The 23,930-nt window shown below is 42.6% G+C and overlaps 2 protein-coding genes and 3 non-coding genes across 7 annotated transcripts; 1 reads left to right on the forward strand and 4 right to left on the reverse strand.

The window, feature by feature from the left end:
• Positions 1-3,753: 3,753 nt before the first annotated feature.
• LOC109761590 (uncharacterized) lies at positions 3,754-14,494 on the forward strand. Of its 3 annotated transcripts, none has more exons than XM_020320404.4 (14): positions 3,754-4,136; positions 4,224-4,413; positions 4,676-4,774; positions 4,864-4,954; positions 5,686-5,752; positions 6,997-7,039; positions 8,584-8,755; positions 8,865-8,963; positions 10,377-10,442; positions 11,996-12,131; positions 12,492-12,687; positions 13,319-13,443; positions 13,518-13,554; positions 14,124-14,494. In XM_020320404.4, exons 1-14 carry the CDS (start codon positions 3,951-3,953, stop codon positions 14,297-14,299), a joined length of 1,683 nt encoding a protein of 560 aa, XP_020175993.1. In that variant the 5' UTR covers positions 3,754-3,950; the 3' UTR covers positions 14,300-14,494. The 3 variants fall into 3 exon arrangements, with proteins under 3 accessions (XP_020175993.1, XP_045085151.1, XP_045085153.1); XM_045229216.2 differs by having other exon boundaries at positions 3,759-4,136; positions 4,634-4,774; XM_045229218.2 differs by lacking the exon at positions 12,492-12,687 and having other exon boundaries at positions 3,774-4,136; positions 4,634-4,774.
• A 1,251-nt stretch (positions 14,495-15,745) lies between these two features.
• TRNAH-GUG (transfer RNA histidin (anticodon GUG)) lies at positions 15,746-15,817 on the reverse strand. Its single transcript has one exon. It is a non-coding gene; the product is annotated as a tRNA-His (tRNA).
• Positions 15,818-17,980: 2,163 nt separating this feature from the next.
• On the reverse strand, positions 17,981-18,052 carry TRNAH-GUG (transfer RNA histidin (anticodon GUG)). Its single transcript has one exon. It is a non-coding gene; the product is annotated as a tRNA-His (tRNA).
• A 1,730-nt stretch (positions 18,053-19,782) lies between these two features.
• Positions 19,783-19,854, reverse strand: TRNAH-GUG (transfer RNA histidin (anticodon GUG)). The gene has a single exon. It is a non-coding gene; the product is annotated as a tRNA-His (tRNA).
• Positions 19,855-20,411: 557 nt separating this feature from the next.
• Positions 20,412-22,436, reverse strand: LOC109761587 (pentatricopeptide repeat-containing protein At1g06140, mitochondrial-like). The gene has a single exon (XM_020320402.2). It carries the CDS (start codon positions 22,434-22,436, stop codon positions 20,412-20,414), a length of 2,025 nt encoding a protein of 674 aa, XP_020175991.2.
• Between the last annotated feature and the right edge of the window lie 1,494 nt (positions 22,437-23,930).

The raw sequence follows: 23,930 nt of genomic DNA on the forward strand, positions 1-23,930 counted from the left end.
ACGAGGCGGGCGGCGGAGGAGGAGTGCGCGAGGGCCTCTTCTCTTCTCAAGCTCCAATAGCATGTAGAAGAGAAACCCTTATAAGGAGGTCCAACTCCTCTTCCACTTCCAGGGTGGGACTAAACTTCCCACTACACCTAGTGCCATATAACCCACATGGGCCCTTAGAGATTTTTCAGAAATTGCTACATGGGCCTAGAGCCCATCTCAAATTTCAGCAATCCCCCACCAGATCTCGAGGGCCCATTGTGTCCTCTGTTCCAATTACTGTTTCGATATACCAGTGTTTCAGTGAAGACCTGTTAAGGTTGAGCTTCACCTAGAGCAAGTAGCTACACTCCTTCACAACTGAACAATGGACTATGCCTTGAATTGTCAGTTTGGTGTAAAGAAGTTTCACCACATGTCTCACTAGTACTGGGCTGCCGAAGGCTGACCCCTCGGGTGGAGCATATAAGTCACACTCCTGGCCTATTCATGAGCTTACTAGAGATCACCCCAATCTCATAGACTGTGACCAGCAGTCGGACTCATATAGGTGTGTTCCTCCAAAGATCACTCTGTAGGATAGCATCTTCCTTATATAAGCTTCGGAACACATTAAGACAGTAGTCATCCTACCATACAGTATCGAGAGTATTGCATCTCTAACGGAGTGGGTTAGTATATTTACTCTCCTCAGTTCACCACTGGCTTGTTTTCCCAGGTCCTAATTCACGGGATCTCCGATCACATAGGTTGGGTTACTACCATGCCAACTCAAACTGAGGACCAACTATGCTCCGAAAGTGAGAGAAGAGATCTCAAAAGACCGACACCCACATCAAGAGAAACAGACGAAGCAGCTCAAGCAGAGCGTCTCATACCCATCTCCCTCGATGCATTATCTATCACAACACGTGATAGCCCTTTCGTAAAGGGATCTGCCAGATTCTTAGCCGTATGGACATAGTCCAACGCTATCACTCCAGAGTTTCTTAATTTTCTGACAGCTTTTAATCTCATTCTTATGTGTTTGGTGGACTTCATGTTGTCCTTTGAACTCTTCACCTTGGTGATGACAGTCTGATTGTCACAGTTCATAAGGATAGCCGGAACCGGTTTATCAACCAATGGCAAGTCCATCAAAAGATCTCGAAGCCATCTCGCTTCAACACCAGATGTGTCTAATGCCGTTAATTCTGCTTCCATTGTCGATCTCGTTAAGATCGTTTGCTTGCAAGACTTCCAGGAAACAGCGCCACCTCCAAGAGTAAACATATACCCAGTTGTGGCCTTCATCTCATCAGCATCAGAGATCCAATTTGCATCACTATACCCTTCAAGTACCGACGGGTCTCCGGTATAGTGAATTTCATAGTTCATAGTACCTTTCAGATAGCGCATGACTCGTTCAACAGCATGCCAATGTACATGACCCGGTTTGGAAACACCGCACACTTATATAGGCGCAGCCGCATGGAGAGACGTGGGCTCGCGTAGGGTTAGGAGACACCGCACACTTATATAGGCGCAGCCGCATGGAGAGACATGGGCTCGCGTAGGTGTAAGCTCGGCTCGGCTCAATCCCGCAACCCGCGGCGCGGCGCGGCGCGTCGAGGCGGGCGGCGGAGGAGGAGTGCGCGAGGGCCTCTTCTCTTCTCAAGCTCCAATAGCATGTAGAAGAGAAACCCTTATAAGGAGGTCCAACTCCTCTTCCACTTCCGGGGTGGGACTAAACTTCCCACTACACCTAGTGCCATATAACCCACATGGGCCCTTAGAGATTTTTCAGAAATTGCTACATGGGCCTAGAGCCCATCTCAAATTTCAGCAGTGCTTCCACAAGAAGAAACACAACTTTATTCCCGCGAGAAAGCACACTTGTGCTCCTTGCAGGAGTGCCCCCGTGGGGTGAAGCATAACTGTGTGTTCCCAACTAAAGTAAATTGTGCCCCAAATGCAAAGTAAAATGTGATTCGTGAGGAAACACACCTATGCTCCCGTGCGAAGCACACCTATGCTCCCCATGCGAAGCATACTTGTGCTCCCATGGGGATGAAGCACAATGATGCTTCGGGCAAAAGCACATTTCTGTTTCACGCAGAAGAACAACACGTCGACGCTTCTGACAGACAAAAAAAATGGAGAAACAAAAAAGAAAAGAAAAAGGAAAAGCATGAAAGTAGAGAAAAAACAAAAACAAAAAATGCCCCTGACGGGAAAGTGTTTAATGTGCGATAGGACACCCCACCTAAAGCCGTTGGAGCGCTTCCGTGTGCAGAGAGTGACCCCGCAGGTGCACCCCAATTTTTTAAAAGTGGTACCCATTTTTTTTACAATAATAGAACTTTATTCATCAAATATCAAGTGATAATTTACGAGCATAGATGAGAAAAGGGAACCCGATTAATTGCTCCCAAGGTATGATGATTGCCATCGCCAAGTGACTATCGAACGGGAGCACCTAATCAGGGGCGCCCCTGGAAGGCTCCTGCAACGGGCGTTTGGTGAACTGCAAGAGCGCCAAGTGGTGCGCCCAGGTGCCACCAAGTGTCGCACGTCGGGCGCACCCACGGGAGCATATTGTTTTCATGACTTTTTGGTTTTTGGATTTTGCCTCCTTTTCTATATATATATATTTTGGTTTACATGTGCTTTCCATGTGTGTACAATGCAATTTCGGTAGTCATTTTTCATTTTAGTTGGAAAATACAGTTGGATATTTGGGGCACTATAAGTGATCAAGGGATGGTAACTCATGTTACAAGTAATGGGTGGTTTCGCCATTGTATCCGTGATTAGTCAATTCTTTATAGGAACTACCCTTGCGTGAAAAGCATGGTCGTGCTTCACATGAAGTGTATTTGCGATTTTGTGCCTCCAATAAATGAAGCACGGATATGCCCCCACGTGAAGCACAGTTGTGCTTCATAAAAAGTGAAGCATGATGTGCATCCACATTTTCTCGGTTTCTTGTTTTTTTGTTTTTTTATTCCATTTTCTTCACTCCCCTTTTTTTTCTTCATTTTTTCCCGATTCCTGATTTTTTGGTTTACGTATGTTTTTTTCTTCTGATTTTGTGGTCTCTGGATTTCTTTCTCCTGTTTTTTTTAGTTTTTTTTGGGTTTTTCCAGTCTTCTGGTTTTTTTAGTCCTCATTTATTTTCTTTCCACTTGAAGCACATGTAAGCTCCAACCGCGCTTCTCCAAAAAAGTGAAGCACACACTCCGTGAAAAGCACAAATCAGTTTACTCGGAAGCACGTGTCAGTACAGTTTGTAAGCACATATTTACATAAAATGTTTATCAAAACTTATCAACATGAAATCTAGTTTAAAAAATGTTGACGTGAGGAATGCAACGATGAAAACGGTTTATGATTTGGGCGCACGGTTCAAAAGATAAAACATTTCAAAAAAGGAAATCTACGAATAAACACACAAACAAAATCACCGTGCCTCTCGTGGGGAGAAATCCCACCAAAATCCTTTGAAGGGGTACGAAAAAATCAAATCTAAAAAGTGAAAAGGAAAAACAACGAAAAATAAAAAACCGAAACAAAAAACACACACAGAAAAAACCCGAAAGAAAACCAAACTCCCGAACGAAAGAAACACGAAGAAAGGAACGGACGGGCACGCTGCTTCCTGGGCCGGCTCATTTCCCACCAGGCTTTTAGACGACAGCCAACCTTTCTCAGGCCCACAGCCGAATGAGGCACTCCTGAATGGGCCAAATAAGTGGATTTGACGAGAGAAGCCAGCCCAAGAGGCCCCGGACACCCTCGTCCTCCACCGGACCACCGCGGCGCCACTCCCCTTCGTCGGCCGCCACCCTCTCCGCCGGTCCCCTGCCTTCGCCCCCACTCCGTCCGCGAGCCCGGCAGGCGACGCCGGCGGCCAAGCCCCATCGCCCGCCCCTCTCCCCGCCCTATCAAACACCCCCTCTACCTCCAACTTTGCCCCCAAGATGGTCTCCTCCGTCCCCACCCCCACGGCGGCGGCGGCGGCGCCCGAGTCACCGTCCACCATCACGGACGGCGCCGTCAGCGGCACACTCCCGCGGACAGAGGCCTTCGCCGTGCACTACCCTGGATACCCCTCCTCCCCCGCTCGCGCCACCCATACCCTCGGCGGCCTCCCCGCCATCGCCAAGGTACACCTAAATCCCTCATCCGTCTCGCTTCCATCAGGCAGCGCAAGCGGAGTGACCTGCTTCCGCTTGTTCTCTGATCCCCCGCAGGTCCGGAGTTCTGACCCTGGTTCCCGCCTCGAGCTCCGCTTCCGCCCGGAGGACCCCGACTGCCACCCGACATTCGGCGAGCCCCGCGCCTCCACCGGCCTGCTCCTCCGCCTCTCAAGGCCCAAGGGAGGCTCCGCGCCACCGCGTGCCGAGGTGGTGGCGCGCGTCCGGACCGCCTACCATTTCGATGGTGAGCGCTTAGCTACAACCTGTTCGATGAAATGCCTTGCTCTTTATTACGGCTGCCATGTTCCAAGGCTCGCTTCTTTTGACCAGTTTGAGCAACTCTAACTAGTAGCTAGTAGATTATGATATGGTATATGGTGTTTACCAGTATGATACACTATGTTGGACTATGGATGTTACAAATATAAGACTTTATTTGGAGGCAGTGTTGTGTTTGAATGCAGGATTTTCTACAAGCAAATTTGCTCATACACAAGTTTATGCAGGCATGGCAGATTTTCAGCATGTCGTCCCAGTTCATGCTGCTCAAGTGAGAAAAAGAAAACGGTTAGATTGTCCCAGTGTTAAAGATGATTTAGGCACTGGTAGAATACCTTCGGACTTTCTCTACTTTGATGATGCAATGGCTTAATGTTGCCATTTCTGATCACTCCTTTCCTCTTCTGCATGGCAGATAAGGCAGGAGGTCTAGACATGGATGATGGAGATGTCATGATGTTGGTACCACCACTCTTCGCAATAAAGGATAATCCAACAAACATAGCGTAAGTGCTCCTAGTCTCACAGTTTACAATGACGTTGAATTTGGGTGGGTGGTGTGTGTGTGTGTGTGTGTGTGTGTGTGTGAGTATTTATCAGCATCTGATTTGCTGCTGGTACCTCAAATATCTGCTGGATATATATAAATAACCATGACTATATCTGTGGCTTGAAATATTTGAAGTCAATGCTAACCTAAACAAGCTTTGTAAATTTGTCTTGTTCATCTTCTAGTTGAACAACTCATTGTTGAAAGTCCTTTTTTTTTTCTCAAATCATCTCCAGTGATGAGTCTCTTTTGCTTTGTGCAATCATCATGGGTTTTTTCTTCGTCACCTGTAAAGGAATGACAGTAGGTTCGGTTTCCTATAAGTGCCGCACGACTTTTTGCCGACAAATGCCTTTTATCAGCACACTCATTCACATGGTCAACGTTGTAGCACCAGTTGTGTGGGCACATGAATCTTCACTAAGGCACCGACAATAATTTCAGAATTGATCAGAATGCTCCCAAATATTATTTTTATCTAGATAAAAACATGTTATTCTTACCTTCTCACCCTCGGAAAAGTGGAGCTAAGTTGTCTGCGTAGCTTCTGGGATTAGCTCCACTAGCTTTAAAAAATTTATTTCACCATTATATATATATATATATATATATATATATATATATATATATCTGACAAATAATATATCATTAAAATATTGCTTAATAATATTTACTGTAATTTTTTAGGCTTCTACCATCGACCAATGCACTATCCAAGAGCATGCAAAGGGGAGTTGTGCGGCATCGGTGGGAGGTTGATCCTCCTTGCATGGACCTTTTCTGTTGCTTATCTGTTGCAGTGATTCTAGGTTCTCATGAATGTCTACTAAAATATAATTGTGACATTTTTCTCAGTTTACTCTTTTGGGTAAACTGTACTCGGCCCTACATTGCTTACCAACACTCTAAATAGCAGTAAGCGGTAAGAGACATGCCGCTCAGTCTGAAAGCGGTTTAGCAGTTATAGATATGACTATTTATGTGCAGTCAGGCTTTACTTAAAAGGTGGAGTTGGTGAGCGGTGGTATTCTCAGCATCTCTCCTTCTACCTTCCTTAAATATAGGATATCTACAGGAGTTACAACTGGGAAATATGATTTCTATTTATCCATAGCAACGCATGGAAATACAGCTAGTCATAGAAAACACACACAACTGAACATTGAGTTCTGAATTTTTGTACTGTTTCACCTGAGGGCATTGCTAAGGGTTTACTCTACATCATCTGTCTTAAGTGGTGCTGTCAAACCTGCTTCCTTAATAGTTTCTTGAGGAAGCGCTCATGAATCTTAGTGAGGATGCCTCAAAAGAGCAAGTAATCCTTCTACATGCTATGTGTATAGGCTCGCTAAACAGCTAGCCTGCTAAACTGCTATCAAGGTCCGCTAAACCTTTAAATTTGGATCTCTGTATAGCGTGAAGATAGACCTGTGACTAACTCATAGTAGCTGTTATCATCGTCGCAAAGGCTGTTATTTAGAACATGTTACTTCCCTGTCTTGATTTACCCTATATTTTGTTGTATTGCACTACATTATTTGCTGAATATGTACATATGTTACACTTTGCAATAACTTCGGCTATATTTGGTGCTGTAACATTTATCCCTTCGAAAGCGGCTAATTAGTGACCTTTACCACCTGTAGCTTCTCATACTCACCATGGCTCTCTAAGTCTCTATCATATCTTTGCTGCTTTATGTTGATAGTTTTGTGAGGTATGATCAGTTTTTGTGAGATGGCTGCTTCCCTCCCATAATTTTCAGAGGAAGATGGGAGCAGCCTTCATAGCACCATTTTTTGCCATATGTAGACATTCCACTCAAGTTTTTTATATTGCTCTCATTGCACCTTTGGTTACCAGGCTTACTTGAATAGCGGTTAGGACATTTTTTCTGCTACCTCGTTCAATGCCTTCTCTTGGGAGATGTGTCCATTTTAGTTGGTGTGAAATAGCTTATTGACTGCATTGGTGATGACTGTTTTTCTTTGCTCGCAGATGGATATTGAACCAACCCTTGCGCTTCCTTTCAACATTCAAGATATCCTTTGTTTAGTGTTATACCATCAACTTTGTGTACTTTCTTAATAAATATAGGACAACATCTTACATGTTACTTTGTTTATAAAATGTTTGGATCTGTCACCTGACTTCACGTATTGTATTTGCCATCAGAAGCATGTGTAACTAGTGTTAAGTGCCACTTTCAACACTTGAGGATAGAAAAGGACCAAAATGGATTTGATGGTGGAGCTTGGTCTCTGGTCAGGTCCCATGGGCAGGGGCAGGTAAGGCACGTGACATGGCCGGGTTGTAGGTGAGCTCGGCCTTAGGTAGGGGCAATGCTGCTGTCCTCAAATCAAGTCATGGTCAGCACTATGTAATCATCGAATATGGGTATTCTGAGCGGTGACCATTGGAAGTGAATCACAACACTGGTGACATCTGTTTCATGTGCGCCACTGCAAAATACACAAGCATAGGTGGCAGATCCAACATCTTTCTTGCATACTTTAAGTGGCATATAAGATATATTGCCATTTGCGTGTATGATATTAAAACAGTTGGAGCTTATGGTTTTGAACCAAAATGAAGGAATATTGAAGTAAGCTAACAAGGAGTGAGAAAATCAAGAGCTAAAAAATAATTTAGAGTTAGGCAAAAGAACGAAAGAGACCAAAAACAGGAAAAGAGAGAACATTTTGCACGAGGAGGTTAGTATGTTTATTTAGGTTCCATCAAGAGACGTACTAGAGTCTTGACTTTGTGTTGAGGGGCAGAGTTCTATATGCTTGGGAAAAAAAATTCTTTTGTTTTCAAAAATCTTCTGAGGGATCATTCAGTTTATCTGCCTTGCATTAACATTTTACTCTTATCTCAACTCGTATTAGCAACTGCCATGGTGTAATTAAGGAATTTATATTATTATTTCTGCATAATTTATGGGAATCCTTTTTTTAATCTTTCTGAATTATATCCATTTTTTATTCCGGCGTGTCAGTATCCTCATCAATCCACAACCTTGATGTTTAGCTCCCCAACTGGTAGTCGGTTCCCTTTCTCCCGGATCAATGAAGAAGGGAGAAGTCAATTGGTTCTTCCAAAAAAATGGAAGCGAAGTGCTATGCTGGGGTGAGGGTGTTGGTTATTTCGGAAGTTGGAATGACAAGCAACCCAGTAATAGTACTCCTTTATACTTCTCCAATGTAAATAATTGTGCTCCCTGTCAATGCATTTATTTTACACATAATTGCCTCTCGTACAGTACTGTGGTAAAAGAGAACACCAGCAATAACAATGACACCACCCATATTTTCTGATAATTTTATGTACCCTTTTGTATTTGGAGATAGAACAATGCAGTGGTGACATGTGATGGTAGTATAATTTGTTTGCCATAAATGACCCTTTATGTTTAAAACTTGCTGTTCCATTATGACCTATACTCTGTTATTCTGACGTGGCTATCCATGAATTTTCCTCGTAAGAGGATGTCTTTGCAAAATCTTAGATAGTGTTCCGAGGAAGGAAATTATCTTCCTCATTTCCTCAAGCATATCCTTGTTTACCTTAATTGCCATTTACCTGTCCCCAAGAAGGTTAACTGGGAAGACCACATACCAAGGAATTCATCAGAGTGGGATTCACAGATGGCTGTGTGCAAATTATTTGACGAGCGTCCTGTGTGGCCAAGACAGTCACTTTATGAACGTTTGCTTGATGATGGTGTGCATGTGTCAACAAGCCAGTTCAAAAGGTATCGTTGTTTTTTTAACTCCTGAATCATTTAGGCCTTTCGATATGTCTTAACGTCTTCCAACTATCGTCTCTTCATTCATTTTGTTTCTTTTTGTGTGCTTGCTCAGCCTTTTGTTTAAAGCTGGATACTACTTCTCTACTGGACCCTTTGGTAAATTCTGGATCAAAAAAGAATATGATCCTCGTAAAGATCCCGAGTCACGAATGTAAGCACTGCTTTGTTGAACTATTTGCTTATTTGACATTCATTAAATATTCTTTTGAGAGTAGAGCCTATTACTTAAATGGTAAGGAATGCTTCTGATGTTTCTTTGTTCAGCTGCAAATATCAATGACCATAAAGTTATCATATCTTGTGCAGAACCTATGAAATATGAGCTACCCTAAAAAATATTATTTGAAATGCGAACTCCATTATCAAACATTGACAAGTCTTATCTTTCTGAACTACACTACATTAGCCAAATGGTTTTTTCCTTTACAGTTGAATCATTAGACTACTGCTAAATTTAAGAGAAGGAAGAGTGCAAATGCAATTCTTTTAGTATATGGATAATGCGGTGATGGGCTACTTAATGAGAAAGTGAGATGAGAATGAAAAATATATATTACTAGATTGCTTCTCAGTAAAAGTATGTAACTGAAATACATCCTCTAAAACTTATAAGGGTTACATCTGTTGTCTGGGTGTTGGATTGTTGGATAGGTCTGGGTTGGTTTGGAATTCAGATCAGCATATCTCTATCTCCTGTTGACCTGTTGTCCTGGCCCCACAACTTCTCTATTCCAAGGTTAGTAACATTGTTAGCAATCATATTAGAACGGTACAACCAAGGTTAAATTGTAGAAAAAACAATCCAATCAAGTAACATCGATGAGGATGGGCTGGATGCCGGTTCTGGACACCGACCTTATTGACTGGTGATCTTCTTGGGAAGGTGAGGGCCAACTCTCAAGGGACGTGAGAACTGTGATCCTGCTCATCTTCTGGACACTTTGAAGGCACTGAAACGACATCGTCTTCAGCAACCCGACACCCGCGAGAGACGTGGTTCTGGGCGAGATACGGGGGGAGGCGTGAAGCTGGTGGCTGGCTAGGCTTTTCCGTTCTACACTAGCCATGGAGTTCACTGTAGATAGGTGGAATGTAAGCGAGTAGTCGGATTAGAAGTCCGTTTGGCCTTCATGCTTTGAGGGCGATGTAGCCAGAAAAGGTCAAACAGGAGATCTTGGCCTTTCTTCCCTGCTACTGATGTGTCCGTCTGGATGTATCCTTGAAAAAAAAAGTAACATCGATGATCAAATCTACTTCCAAAAGAATAGTTCATCTAACTAGAGACAACATCCATCATATTCTCAGAAACCTTCTTTGAGGAGTTCCTATCCTGAAAATGTAACTTCTTCCATGTATGAGGAGAAGAAACTTTATGAAAAATCACGCTTTAGCTTTGCAGTCAAATGTTAAAATAACTCGGAGTAACAAACTTGTAAAAAAAGAGAATCTCTTAGCTACATTTCTTGCGACCAAAATCTTTCTTTACCTATGCATTTCATTCTTGTCTTGGAACTCTATTTCTTGGCTATTTTAGAATCTTTTAAAAATGATGTTCTTGTGCTAGATATCAGCGGATTGATTTTCGCATGCCTCCTGAGCTAAGGAATCTTCAAACGAAAAGGCACGATGGGTGAGTCATATATTTCTTTTTGCTTGCATTTCGAGCCAGTGTTATATCATTGCATTATTTAAAAGATCTGTCTCTCAACTTCCCCGTTGTTTCCTGTATTAGTGTCTCGTTGTTAAAAATACTTCGTAATACTATATAGTTACTAGCCTTCTATTACTGGTGAAAGAACTTGGTGATCAAAAGTTGCACACTCTACTCCGTGCCCATGTCCAAAATGGGATACACCTAGTAAATGTCATACCTTTTTTAAACCTCATCATAAATTCCTGCCACACCTCGTGTGAATCCAATGGACGCCAGTGCCCACTGTATAAGATTTTAGTTGAATATAAGATACTGATGTGTTAGCACTTCAACTAAAACGTTTGTGTCCATTTTTCAGTACCCAAAACAGTGAATGTATGTGCCAATTCTTAACACTAGCCTGCTGATTTGAGCAATAATAAACATGTTTCTGTTACGTAGATTTCTCAGAAGTACGTAGTATTTCTTCACTGAAATAGATAAATATATTAATTTAGCTTGATTGTGGGAAAAGGTGAACATGGTAATAGTAGGAGCTGTTCTGGAGTTAAGTTAGGTACTTGTTATGGCGCGTGAAACTTCACGCTGCAAAGTTTTGTCATAGTGATAGTGACCATAATTGATTCCACCATCTAACTGCAATTGGGTGGGACTTTGTAGAGGACTCGATTGTAATTAAATGGTGAAACTTCTGTAATGAGAATTTAGGTCATACATCCAGGTGCAATTCTCAAACACTACATGTGCATAAAGTGTTGAAGCTTCATTACAGATAGGAAAATAAAATTGGCTTTGGCATATTCTAGTTCTCCACTAAGGGTTTCTATCAAAATACTTCTGAACTGTAGATGTAGTAATGCATGTTCCACTATGAGTGTTTTCAAGGTTTTCTGTTGAACTACTGGGTCACTGGGAAGAACTAATCCTATATACCTAAATAATTGATCCCCACTAACTCTAATTCTCTCAACATACAACTATGCCAAGTCACCATGCCACCATGCATGGGAAAAGACCCACGCTAGCATACACCATGCATGCTACTCATATTCAATAAATATTCTACAACTATATAATAATTAAATAAAATAATTATATGTACTTTAGTTTCAATTCCATAATGTTAATATAAATACTAATGTTTCATACTATCAGATCTCGTTGAAATAATTGCATCCAGTTTCCGCAGCAACGCACGGGCATCATCTCTAGTATGAGCACAACATGAACCATGTAATAATCCTGACAGTTTCCCAATATGGTGAACAAATGCTTAGCTCTTCACTTTTATTTGTGTCAATCCAGTTGAACATTTATGGGGGCAAATCTGCCGTAACATATTTAGTTCCTCACTTCATATCTCCAGATTATTCTGGTGCCTGGTGATGTCATTGTCTGTTCATAAATAAACTTGGGTTATGAATGGCTTTGTTTAAGTGCTGCTCTCTTTGAATAAGAAGGCCTTTACATTTGCTGCTTGTTCTTCTCCCCACTGCTTATACATTTTTTCTTTTCTTTTGACATGTAAGATCTGAGAAGTGGTCAGAGATGTGCAAGCTTGAAAGGATGCCATCGAAAAGTTTCATCTTCCTGCAATTATTTGAACTGAAGGATGACTTCATTCAAGCCGAAATTAGAAAACCTTCTCATCAATCAACTTGCTCAGTGAGTAACTAAATATTTGTTTTGATGCTTTTTTGGATAGAAAGAACATAAACATTGTATGGGCATAACATATCAACTGTTACTTATCTACTCGTGTATCTGACATGAATTAACTTTTGTGGCATTTTGCTGGCCTTCAGAAATCTCACTGTACAATCATTGTAAGTGTCTTGTTGAGGGAAAGTGTCAGACTACGTAGTTTTTCTGTTGCAAGCAGCTCTGCTTGCGTACCTTCATCGACCACTTTTAATCATACCAAGTTCCCCCAAATTTGCTGTGATCATAATCTGTGTAATAATCTTGATTCGTTGCTTGTAACAACATTTCTTTGCATGCATAAACTAACTAATTCCTATGTAGCATTCGACAGGTTGGTTTTCTAAGCCAATGATTAAAAGTTTGAGGTTACAACTATGCATAAGGTTCCTCTCATTATGTCCTAATGAAGATGCCAAAACCCTTTTGAGAAGTTCCCATCAACTTCTTGAAAGGTCCAAAAAGCAGGAAGCTATTTGCAGATCCGAGCAACTGAAGGAAAGAAAAGATGTTGATGAAGGTTTAGTCTCATCTACTAGTCAGATGCATATTTGTTCAATACATATGGGCTCTGGCCGCTGGGTACCCTGCAGACATAGTGTATGGTTCGCGTTTCGCGATTTGTAGACCTCTTACTGAGCAGTATGAACTTGCTGCGTACCTGCATCGTTCAAAACAATTTTCATTGAGCTAATTATATACTGCTTCGATGGCTCTATTAATCTAATTTTGTGAACCAAGATTCATTTGGAGCTATTCTAGGTTTTAGTACTTATGAGCTCACGAGAAATTCCAAAAAGGTTTATAGTACTAGAACATAATAGAAAACTTGACCTGTGAGTACAATATTCTCTTTGTTTGCAGTGGACATATTATCCACATTCTAACTTGTTCTAGTACTATGCTATCTTTAAGGAATTTGTAGAAAATACCCAAGTGCACTGTCTAGCTTATAAATGCTTATGAACAAGGTTCATGTTTCTATATCCCATTTTCGTGCATGCTAGGTTTGTACTTCTGTTTGTATGGGCTTTGATACAAGTTCAGGTCAATTGGTAGCTCGTGTGTTCGATGAACAAATGTTTGTTCTTCTTCCTAGAGAGATACTTAAGCACATCCATACTGCTTGTTAAATCCTATTTATTCTCCAGAAGCGCCTGCTGAACATGTTGGATCTGAGGATCAGATGGACACTAACAACTCTGATAGTGAAGATGCTGATGACGAGGAAGAGGAAGATAAAGAGGAATCAGATGGTTATGATTCTCCAGCCATGGTATGTGTCACTACTTGCACCTTTGGCCCTATAATATGCTCTACAATAACTAATTGTTTACTATATCTATGTAGGCCGAGGATGTTCCTGATTTCGCCTTACATGAGTCCTGTATCCTTAATACAATTCATTTTGTGAAATTTGATTTCTCATGGGGAAAAAGTACCAGGCTGTTGCAACTTTGTGCCCATTCCTCTCTGTGCCTGACACTCATTTTTTTTCCTGTAAGGAAGGTAGCAGTAAAAATATTACAATATGTTGGTTAACAAAGAGTACAAATACAACAAGTTGTGCTACGGTTTCACTCACTTTCTGCAGCACTTAATTCATGACCTGGGGAGAAGGAAACTGGGCTAGTTCTGGTTGCTTAGCGTAAACTTGTTGATTTCCCTTTCTTCTAAATATTTCAAATGAGTTACCACTTCTGCTTAATTAATCGACGAGGCAAATCTTTTGCCTCCGTTTCAAAAAAAAAGGGTTGCCAGATTTTACATTTTTGAGGTTGGAGTAACAAGTACTTAAGGTTGCGATTACTAACCAAAGTTTTTTTCTCTCAATCCTTGAGTCGGCTTTTACATGGTTAAAAAACTTTTGCATTGCATTGATTTTTTTCCCTTTCTCTTTTAACATATGAGTGTTCGAGGTTATGTTGTCTGTTGTTTTCCTATAAGATGTATCAGACACACTTGGAGAAGGCTTCTCCACTGGATACCTTGAGGAGGTGTTGCGCAGCTTTCCACTGAATGAAGATGGCCAGAATAAATCAGGTGATGCCCTTAATAATGGTGAAGCAAGTGATGGGGAGTTTGAAATTTTCGAACAGCCTAGTGACGATGAAGAGTATTCCGATGGTTAGTGGGGCCTTTTGGGGGAGTGGCAAGATATCCTCAGGTTAAATTTTATGGGCCGTTGTCGACAGTACTTTGTTCATTAGATTTTAGGCTCTAAGCTTGTTTAGGATTTCATAGCAGGTTGTTTAGCTATCTATGGAGCTAGATATTTAGCCTTGTTAACATGATATTGGATGTCACTAGAAGCAAGTTCACTATAATTGTCCTGTCAGCTACTCCCTCCATCCCATAATATTATGATGTTATTACATCCAATATGCATTATGGGACTGAGGGAGTATTTCTTTACTGCTTTGTATTCTGGCCCGTGCGTTTTCAACGGAGCGTGGTTTTGTCGTAGTGTATTGCAGTGTTCTTGTATTCCGGCCCATGCGTTTTCAACAGAGCATGGTTTCGTCGTAGTGTATTGCACTGTTCTTGTATTCCGGCCCGTGCGTTTTCAACAGAGCGTGGTTTCGTCGTAGTGTATTTCACTGTTGTGTTCGTTACTGGTGTACTCTCTGTGCTGCCAGATTACTACTCTAAGAAAAACTGTGAAGGTTGCTTCCAGTTTGACACGATTTCTACACGGGAGCTGCGACGCGAGTCCATAACTCCACGCTGAAAATTGTGCTGGATATTGGGCGCAACATTTCCAATGCGATATATGGGGTGCATCTAACTGGGGCAACTAAACTTGCCTGGGAAGTTTACTCAAAACTCGCAAAATCTTGGTAAAACGATCAGCGTCATCCCATCAATGTCAAATAGATGTGTACACTCCTGGAACCTAGACCAGCTACTTGTGTTCACCAGCAATTCATCAAACAACCTTAAAAGCGCATGAAGTACAGACTAGTCGTATTTCACCATTCTAGGCGATCGTTTTCCATTGGGTTTCCGAACACATGTCATGACTTCACTTCCGCGGTACATCTCAATAAAACATCAAACATAACATCCATAAATAAGCCGATCACCAAGCAAACTAAGGTGATATTTTGCAAGAGAATGATAATCTAGTCACTGTCCCATGTATCCCTTTTTTATTATCTGAGCTCCTCGCACAAAAAATTGGGTATTCATATGTTCGGTGTTTCTTCTTTGTGCAAAGGATCCAAATAGGCAAGTGCATTTTACTATGTCCTCGAAGGTGTTCCATAGATAAGCAAAAAAAGGGTTTCATTTTGGATTCCCCAATTTTAAAAAATTGCATATTAATTTCCTTCATATGAACAGAAAAATATGATGACTCAAAGAAGTCCTCTACTAGAAACTTCGTATATTGTACATGACATGACTTAGCAAAAGAAATTAAGATAAAGATCGTCGGGATAGCAATATTTTCCATCTGGGTATTACTCATGTCAAGAGATTATTTAGACAATTAGCAAAAGAAATTGTATGGCTGAATTGCAAGAAATCTACTATAAAAAGGAAAGAATGTGGGAAAAAATTAGCAAAAGAAATTGTGTGGCTGCTGGGATTCGAGCCCAGGTCTCCACGGCCACAACGTGGAATTCTCACCACTAAACTACAGCCACAATCATGTGCAATTTTAGCGGGAACCCTCTCTACACACTTTCTTCTGTTGATGTCACACTACATAGGCCCGTGATAAAACCTAATTAGAGCACGAGTATTTCCCACTAAAAAATAAACCTAGGGTCAAATTGTTGGCATGTAGACAAAAAAATGCTAAAACCTAGAGAACGAGTGTTTCCCACAATTTTTTTAACATACTTAACCACTATCTTAATACCTATAAATAAACTAGAGCATGCCACAAGTCACCAAAGAGCAGACTATAGACGTACTCCCTCCGTCCCATAATATAAGACGCTTTCTGACACTAGAGTAGTGTCAAAAAACATCTTACATTACGGGACGGAGGGAGTAGTTGTGAAGCCGAGGACACAATGTGTGCACTGAAGGCCGATAGACAAGCCAACATATTGAGGCGGTTTTCGCAAAATAAAAAATAATTGAGGTGGTAACAACTGCTTAAGGTGCTCAAACAATTAGAGTAGGAACAATGCAAAAAAAATAAAATTGAGTAGCAACGGATAGTAGGGGAAGGAACAATGCAATTTTTTGCTTTGAACATTAATTGAACTGCGAATAGCAGCTTATTTACATCAGCATTTGTCCTTTTTTCTTCAAATTCAGACTTGTAATTTGGGCTGCCCTATATACACCTTGTATATCGCTCAATTGCACCTAATTGCATGGCACTTACTCCCACCACACAGCCGGCCATCATCTACTAAAACAACACCCTATCGTTGACTTCCCTAATGTCCATAGCAATGGGTCTCAATCTGGGCTACGATATTAATTAAATGTATCTCTGGTAAATAAAATGTTCTTTACAGATTGTCTTTGCCTTGTAAATGGAACCTTATTTCCCATATTTCATCATCCAAACTAAAAACAAACTTTAGTAAAATAGCATAATTATTTGCTACACCAATCCCATAATTAGTAACACACCTGAAACAGATAAACTAGTCACTAACATCCTTGATATCATGTTAAGAAATACTCCCTCCGTCTGAGAAAACTTGTCCCAAGCTTGTCCCTCAAATGGATGTATCTAGCATTAAGTTGGTGCTAGATACATCCATTTAAGGGACAAACTTTTTCGGACGGAGGGAGTACATATATAAATATATAAGCTTATTTAACACCAATTGTAACAGCTTCAATGTCAAGCATATAAAAACCAAGATCTAATTTCCGACATACATATATGTTAATACTATACGCAGATAAACATATACTCCCTCTGTAAAGAAATATAAGGTCTAAACGCTCTTATATTTCTTTAGAGAGGGAGTACTATGGAAATAACTAATTTCAGATAACATGTTCAAAATGAACATATATATAATTTGATTAATCCCCAATTTTAAAACACTAACACTGAGCCCAATTTTAGAGAACATTCTCATCCCATTGCACTAGAACCCTCTGTACAGAGGACATGTTCATCCAGTTTCAGAGAACCTTGTACAAACATGACATGTTCATCTAATTTCCCCCATAATCTTCCCAAACCCTAAATCTCTATTTCTCCTATTACCCTGAAATCAAAATTAAAAAAAAAAAGACAGAGAGGAAAGAGAGAGGAGTTGGACTTACATGCCTGCCGCCAAGTGGGGAAGCCCAGCTGTGGTCGCCGGTCGGATCAACCACAACCACTCTGGCCAAAGACGTCACCGCACAATATACGGGGGACGACTAGAGCGGTTCAAAGGTGTTTCATAGATAATTTTTCGTTCGGGTATTATACTCATGTAAAGAGATTATTTAGACAATTGGAAGGAGAAGCAAAAAGAAACTAACTTTTCTTGAGCCGTAAAAAAACCACTAACTAGACATGTTCTATTGTGGCCATATGGGCAACATATCTCTTTAGCCTTTTCAATGATCTTAAAGGCTCCAAATCTCTAATAAGCTTGTCACGGTGCCTGAGTACTTGATAGGAAAATGTCCCTCAATCCACTCTTGTTTTTTTTTGGAAAAATACTCTTTTTATAATTTATTCTCATCATAGAAACTTGCTCAAAGCAGGTTAAAATCCATTTCAGATTAATAGCAACTGAGATTTTTTGCATGAAAAAGAATAATCTAATCATCTGGCAGTGCAAGAAGAGTACTGTGAAAAAGAAAAATGTGAGAATAAAAACCTAGCAAAAGAATTGTGTGGCTGCTGGGATTCGAGCCCAGGTCTCCACGGCCACAACGTGGAATTCTCACCACTAAACTACAGCCACAATCATGTCCAATTTTGAGCTTCCAAGATACAAGTATGCAAATATCTCTTTCAAGACCTTCTTTACACACTTTCTTCTGTTGCGACGTGAGGTTGGCATTTAGACCAAAAATGCTAAAATCTAGAGAAACAAAAACAAACTTAACCACTATCTCAATACCTGTAAATAAACCAGAGCATGACTGCATGCCACCATGCTTGGCTCCAGCTATTCAGCTTTATATTCAGCTTCTTTTAAATTTCATACCACTGCGCCATTCCCAGCTTACTCTCTTACTCTGTTTTGATTGACGCCTTGAGCTTCAGCCTACAAAGGGAAAAGGGAAGTAAGATATGTGGTTTATCTAGTTCAAAATCAAAATGATCATAAATGCTACATTATTCCATTCACACACACACACACACACACACACACACACACACACACACACACAAATTGTGTGATTGTTCCTGTAAAAAAAGATAGCAAGTGTGCCAGCTCACTGAGGCCTACATTATATCCATCATTTGACTATATGTATGATATTAAAAATAGGGGCATATTCAGGGACTATTTCTTGACTATTTCTAACTTAAGAATATAATTTTGTCAATACATGATATTTACCTTATATGGGAACAAAGGTTTTCACCTGAGCATCCGCTTCTTGAATAATTCTGTCAGCCTAGATCTCTAACATCTGATAGAGGAGCACCCTCTACCATACCACCTAGAGGTAAAAGTAAGTAAATAAAAATCCTAATGCATGGCAAAATTCAGAAGAAAGCAAAGTCTAGCCTTTACCACTTCACGTTGACTCCCACGCCAATGTCAACTTGTCAAGTAACAACAGCGCCTCTATCTCCAAGTTGTTAACTGAAAGCCCAGCGAATCAAAGTTCTGAAGCGAACTGACAAAGCAACAGAAGTTAAGAGGAACTTTGATTCGCCATCATAAGGTATGTATAACCATCTTACCACGCCACAAAATTCATCATGTAGCAAAATCTAACAAACCTATTCAACCGCGGTACCTCGGTCAAAGTTATGCAAGTACACACAGAATGAAGCACGAATATATGGAAGTTTTTGTGAGAATAATATCCAAAGAAACATGAAGCACTAATATGCAGATTTTCATGACCGCAGTCTGCTAAGTAAAACAGTGTGAATAACAACATACTCAAATGACTCCAATGCATACAGAAATCGCAAATGCAATACCGCAGAGATCACATTCCCCGCGCTTGCTGCTGCTTCCCAGCTGCATGACGCCCGTCGCCTTCCATGGTTCCTCGCTTGAGGCATCCTCCTCCGCCAGCGCCATCCCTTTTGAACTCCTACTGCTTAAATAGCAAGTACTCCACGTTCTACAATAAAAATATAAAGTGCAGGTTCAGGACTGATTTAACTCTTCTTTACAAAAATAATAGTGAGGGAAGGTGCGAGTGTCTGAGTGATATAACACACATATATTAACGATCAGTGCGATAAATCAAACGGGTGTGAAAGGGACCATTATTTAATTTTCCAATATGAATTTCCTAATACAATGTTGCAAGTCCTGATTACAGTTTCACCTTCAAGACCGAACAACCGTGGCCAAATTATAGATAGATTTAACATATTGCACAGTCGCTGATAACTAATCATCCTGCAGGAGCAAATCACATGCAATTAGTACAGCTAGATTGCAAGAAATGTACTGTTAAAAAGAAAGAATTTGAGAAAAAAAACACTGAAAAGAAATTGTGTGGCTGCTGGGATTCGAGCCCAGGTCTCCACGGCCACAACGTGGAATTCTCACCACTAAACTACAGCCACAATCATGTACAATTTGAGATGCCAAGATACAAGTGTTAAAATTGAGGCGCCGCTCTATGCCGATAGACAAGCCAACATATTGAGGCGGTTTTCGCAATAAATAAATATTGAGGCGGTAACATAGCTTAAGGCGAGCAAACAGTTGGAGCAGGAACAATGCAAATTATGCTTTGAACAATATTTGAACCGTGAATGGCAGCTTATTTACATCAGCATTTCTCCCTTTTGCTCCAAATTCAGACTTGTAATTTTGTTCTCTAAAAATCGCTCGACTGCACCAAATTGCATAGTCCCACCACACAGCCGGCCAGAATCTACTAAAACAGCACCCTGACGTTGGCCTCGCTAATTTGCGACCTGTGTATAAACCTGATCTCATCTTATATGCTTGGATGGATATGAAATGCCAACTTCCTAATACAATAGATTTGCTGGTAAATCTTCGTCAATCTGACAGTCACATCCCACTACTTCATAAGACTATCTGGTCATATATAGTCTTACCAAACCGCAATGTATATGGTTGAAACGGGCGGTGGTACACTGCAGAATACAGATCATGGGCTACCGGTGTCAGCAACGCAGCTCCAAGCAGGCACCTTCTGCGCATCCATCACTGCCATCGAGCGTCTAATATGCTCCACCTCACGCCATCTATCACCACTGCCTGCTTGCACATTACTATACACCACATGGTAGCCAACATTATCTGGTTCCAACTCCATAAGTTTCTGAGCTGCAAGAGATGCCAGCTCGACATTCGAATGCGTTCTGCATGATGCAAGGAGAGCACCCCAAATTCTTCCATCTGGCTTAACATTCATGCCACTGATCACCTGGACGGCTTCATCTAGGTCACCCGAACGGCCAAGGATGTCCACCATGCAAGTGTAGTGGCTTAGCTCCGGTGTGATGCCAAACTTCCTAACCATGCAATCAAACAATGCACGGGCTTCACTAACAAGCCCTGAGTAACTACACGCTGACAGCAAGCTCAGGAAGGTCACTCCGTTTGGCATCACTCCTTCCGCAAGCATTTGGTCAAACAATGCCAGAGCTTCCCTGCCATTGCCATGAATCGCGTACGCTTCAATCATTGAACTCCATGCGACGATGTCTCTCTGCTGGATGTTGTTGAAGCACCATCGTGCCAAATGGATGTTCCCGCATCTAGCATAGAATTTAACAATGGATGTCTCCAAGTAACAAGTATTCTCATATTGCGCACCAGCATGGCTGTTTCGTATGATGTATCCATGAGCTGATTTACCTAGCCGTGAAGCACCTAATTCCATGTAACTGATGACCAGCCCTTGAAGCATGTCAGCGTTGATAGCTAGCTGAGAGTTCAGCATTCGCCCAAACAGATGGACTACTTGTAAGAACTGCCCATGGTGGATGAGAGCCCACATCATGGCTGACCATATGCAGCTGCCTGTTCCCCTGAATTCCTCAAACAGCTTGGCGGAAGATTCCATTTCACCGCATTTAGCATAAAAATCCAGAAAGGATGCCACCAAGACTGGATCACTAAGCCCACTCCTAATCACGAAACAATGGAGCCTTTTTCCTTGCTCAAGACACCTGTGCTTGGCAAACGCAGCAACCAGGGCAGTTAAGGTCTGGCAGGTTGGACACACTTCCTCTCTTCTCATCCTCTCAAACATGTCAATGACTTGACCAACGTTCCCCTGCGATGAAAACTCCGAGATTATAATGTTCCAGGAAACCGCATCTCTTCCTCCCGGAGACAGCTCGAACAGCCTCACCGCGTCGTCCAAGCCAGTCGTCATCCTGCTCAAGTGCGTCAGTATTGAGTTGAGAACCAGCGGCTCTTCGCTTAAACCGCTCTTCATCGCATAGCAGTGTAGCTGTCTCCCCCCGGGAATGCCCCTCTCGGCAGTACACAGACGAAGCAGGACGGCGAGCGTCACCGCACTCGGCTTGCACCCGTCCATCCGCATCTTGGTCACCAGTCCGGACACCTCCCTTCTGTCGCCTGTGCCAACGTAGGCAGATATCAGCGATGTCCAAGAAACCACGTCCCTTGCAGTCATTTCGTCGAACAGCTGCCGCGCGGAGGCGACCGCGCCGTGCCTCACGTAGGCGTCGACGAGGGTGTTGCAGAAGTACAGGTTGAGGGCGAATCCGGTCCGGACGCCGACCGAGTGGGCGGCCCCGACGAGGCCAGCGACGGCGAGCGAGGCCGCCGCGCGGTTGAGCAGCGGGAGCGTGAAGCCGTCCGGGCGGGCGCCAGCGCGGAGCATGGCGGCGAAGGCGGAGACGGCCGCCGCCGGGAGGCCGGAGTCGAGGCGGTCTCTGATGGCGGCGTTCCATTGGGGGGCGGTGGCGCAGGCGGAGGTGGCCGGAGGCAGTGAGCCGGGGAGAAGGAGGCAACGCTGGGCCGCCGTAGGTATCAGCGAAGCGGGTGTTGGACGAAATGCGGAATAGGAAAAAGGAGCCATCTTTGAGTAGGAGTCCGACGTCGGTCCGTATCCACGAGCCAGGCCCGATAAATATACAAGGAAAAGGCAGAAGCTCTCGACCTCCTCCGGCTGCAATCTTCCGATCACCCGAACCATGCTCGCCGGCGCGATGGAGGATGACGGCGGCCACGCCGAGACCCGCCGCAAGCGCACCCGCGGCACCCCGCCCGGCCTGAAGCGCCCACCCCCGCCCCGCGAGGAAGGCGACCCCTACGACGAGCTCCTCGACTACGACTCCGACACGCACGAGCACCGCTGGAAGCGCCGGCGTACGTACAGGCTCAGCGAGTGCGTCTTCTTCGGCAACGGCAAGTACACCGGGCGGCCGGCCGGGGAGGTGGCCAGGGACTGGGAGCTCATCACGGCCGAGCGCCGCCGCTTCTTGTCCAGCGACGAGCCTCTGCGGCTCAACCGCCGCCCCCGGTTCGCCGGGCTCGGCAGCGTCGAGGAGCGCCCGCCCATCTATCGTCAGGCGGCCTTGACTAATGAAGGAAGCGATGTCGGCGTTGGTTCCAGACCATTAGCATCTCCAACTCCAAGGCAGACACTGTTGCGGATTCTTCAAAACTACATCCAATTTCTAGAACAGTGTCGTGTGCGGTGATCTATATTTCTGTAGACATTGTTGCTGATTCTCTCACTATACTAGTAATGTAGGAAACGTATGTCCCAGTCCTCTATGATATGTACTGGTGTTTTGTATAGTAGTAATAAGGAGTATATATGAAAACAAGTATTAGTATATTCAACCGATCGATGAAGATGTATATTCATCCCCAAGATAGAGTACATATTCTCGATTGTACAAGGTTTCTGGAACAGTGTTGTTTGCCCTGATCTATGTTTTTTGTTGTCTGTTTTTCTTTCTGCTGGGAAATACATTTTGGAGCACCTCTGCAACTGTACACATTGTTGCTGATTCTCTCACTATACCACTAAATGAAGGAAACCGTATGTCAAGTGTGCTAGTCTGTCTGTCTCTGTTTCTATGATAAGGATGGCAATGGGTCGGGTTTGGATCGGTTTGAACAATATCAAATCTATATCCACGTCCATGAAGACGGTCTTTGCCCGCCCATGAAAAAAATCCATGGGTGAAAAATTGTGTCCATGTCCAGACCCGATGGATATCCATACCCACTGGATATCCATTGGGTCCTCTCGAGACATATAAATAAGACATAACACAATGTTAACATAAGTTCTTCCATTCTTCACCTCGTGACACAGGCTAGGCCTCACTTATGGTAAACATGAACTTATGGTAAATCAACGTCCACTAACAATCAAAGATCATTTACTATTTTTCTAATAGATGAGAATGATGAGTCATTTAAGAAGGAGATAAAAGAAGTATGGGAAGGGGTATTGGAGTATGTTACGGAGGCGATTGAATGTCAACTAATAAAAGTTATGACGGAGGTTTTATATAACAAAGTGTAAAATTGCAGTGGGACATCTAACTGTGGCGCAGGGATAGTAGATTTTTGCCCATTAAGTCATACTATCGGGTCGGTTTGGGTATACCCATGGGTACAAGATTATACCCATACCCTACCCACGAGCAATCGGGTCGGGTTTGGGCGCCAC

This window comes from Aegilops tauschii, chromosome 1 (genome assembly GCF_002575655.3).
Source record: "Aegilops tauschii subsp. strangulata cultivar AL8/78 chromosome 1, Aet v6.0, whole genome shotgun sequence".
Classification (NCBI taxonomy): Eukaryota; Viridiplantae; Streptophyta; class Magnoliopsida; order Poales; family Poaceae; genus Aegilops; species Aegilops tauschii.

What these genes read in the sequence shown, in the direction of transcription:
- LOC109761590 (XM_045229216.2), top strand. Translation starts at nt 3,951, where the DNA reads ATGGTCTCCTCCGTCCCCACCCCCACGGCGGCGGCGGCGGCGCCCGAG. An exon ending in GACCGCCTACCATTTCGATG is followed by an intron (nt 4,414 to 4,633) that starts GTGAGCGCTTAG and finishes GTTTGAATGCAG; the next exon opens with GATTTTCTACAAGCAAATTT. An exon ending in TTTCGCCTTACATGAGTCCT is followed by an intron (nt 13,555 to 14,123) that starts GTATCCTTAATA and finishes AAGATGTATCAG; the next exon opens with ACACACTTGGAGAAGGCTTC.
- LOC109761587 (XM_020320402.2), bottom strand. Translation starts at nt 22,436, where the DNA reads ATGGTTCGGGTGATCGGAAGATTGCAGCCGGAGGAGGTCGAGAGCTTC.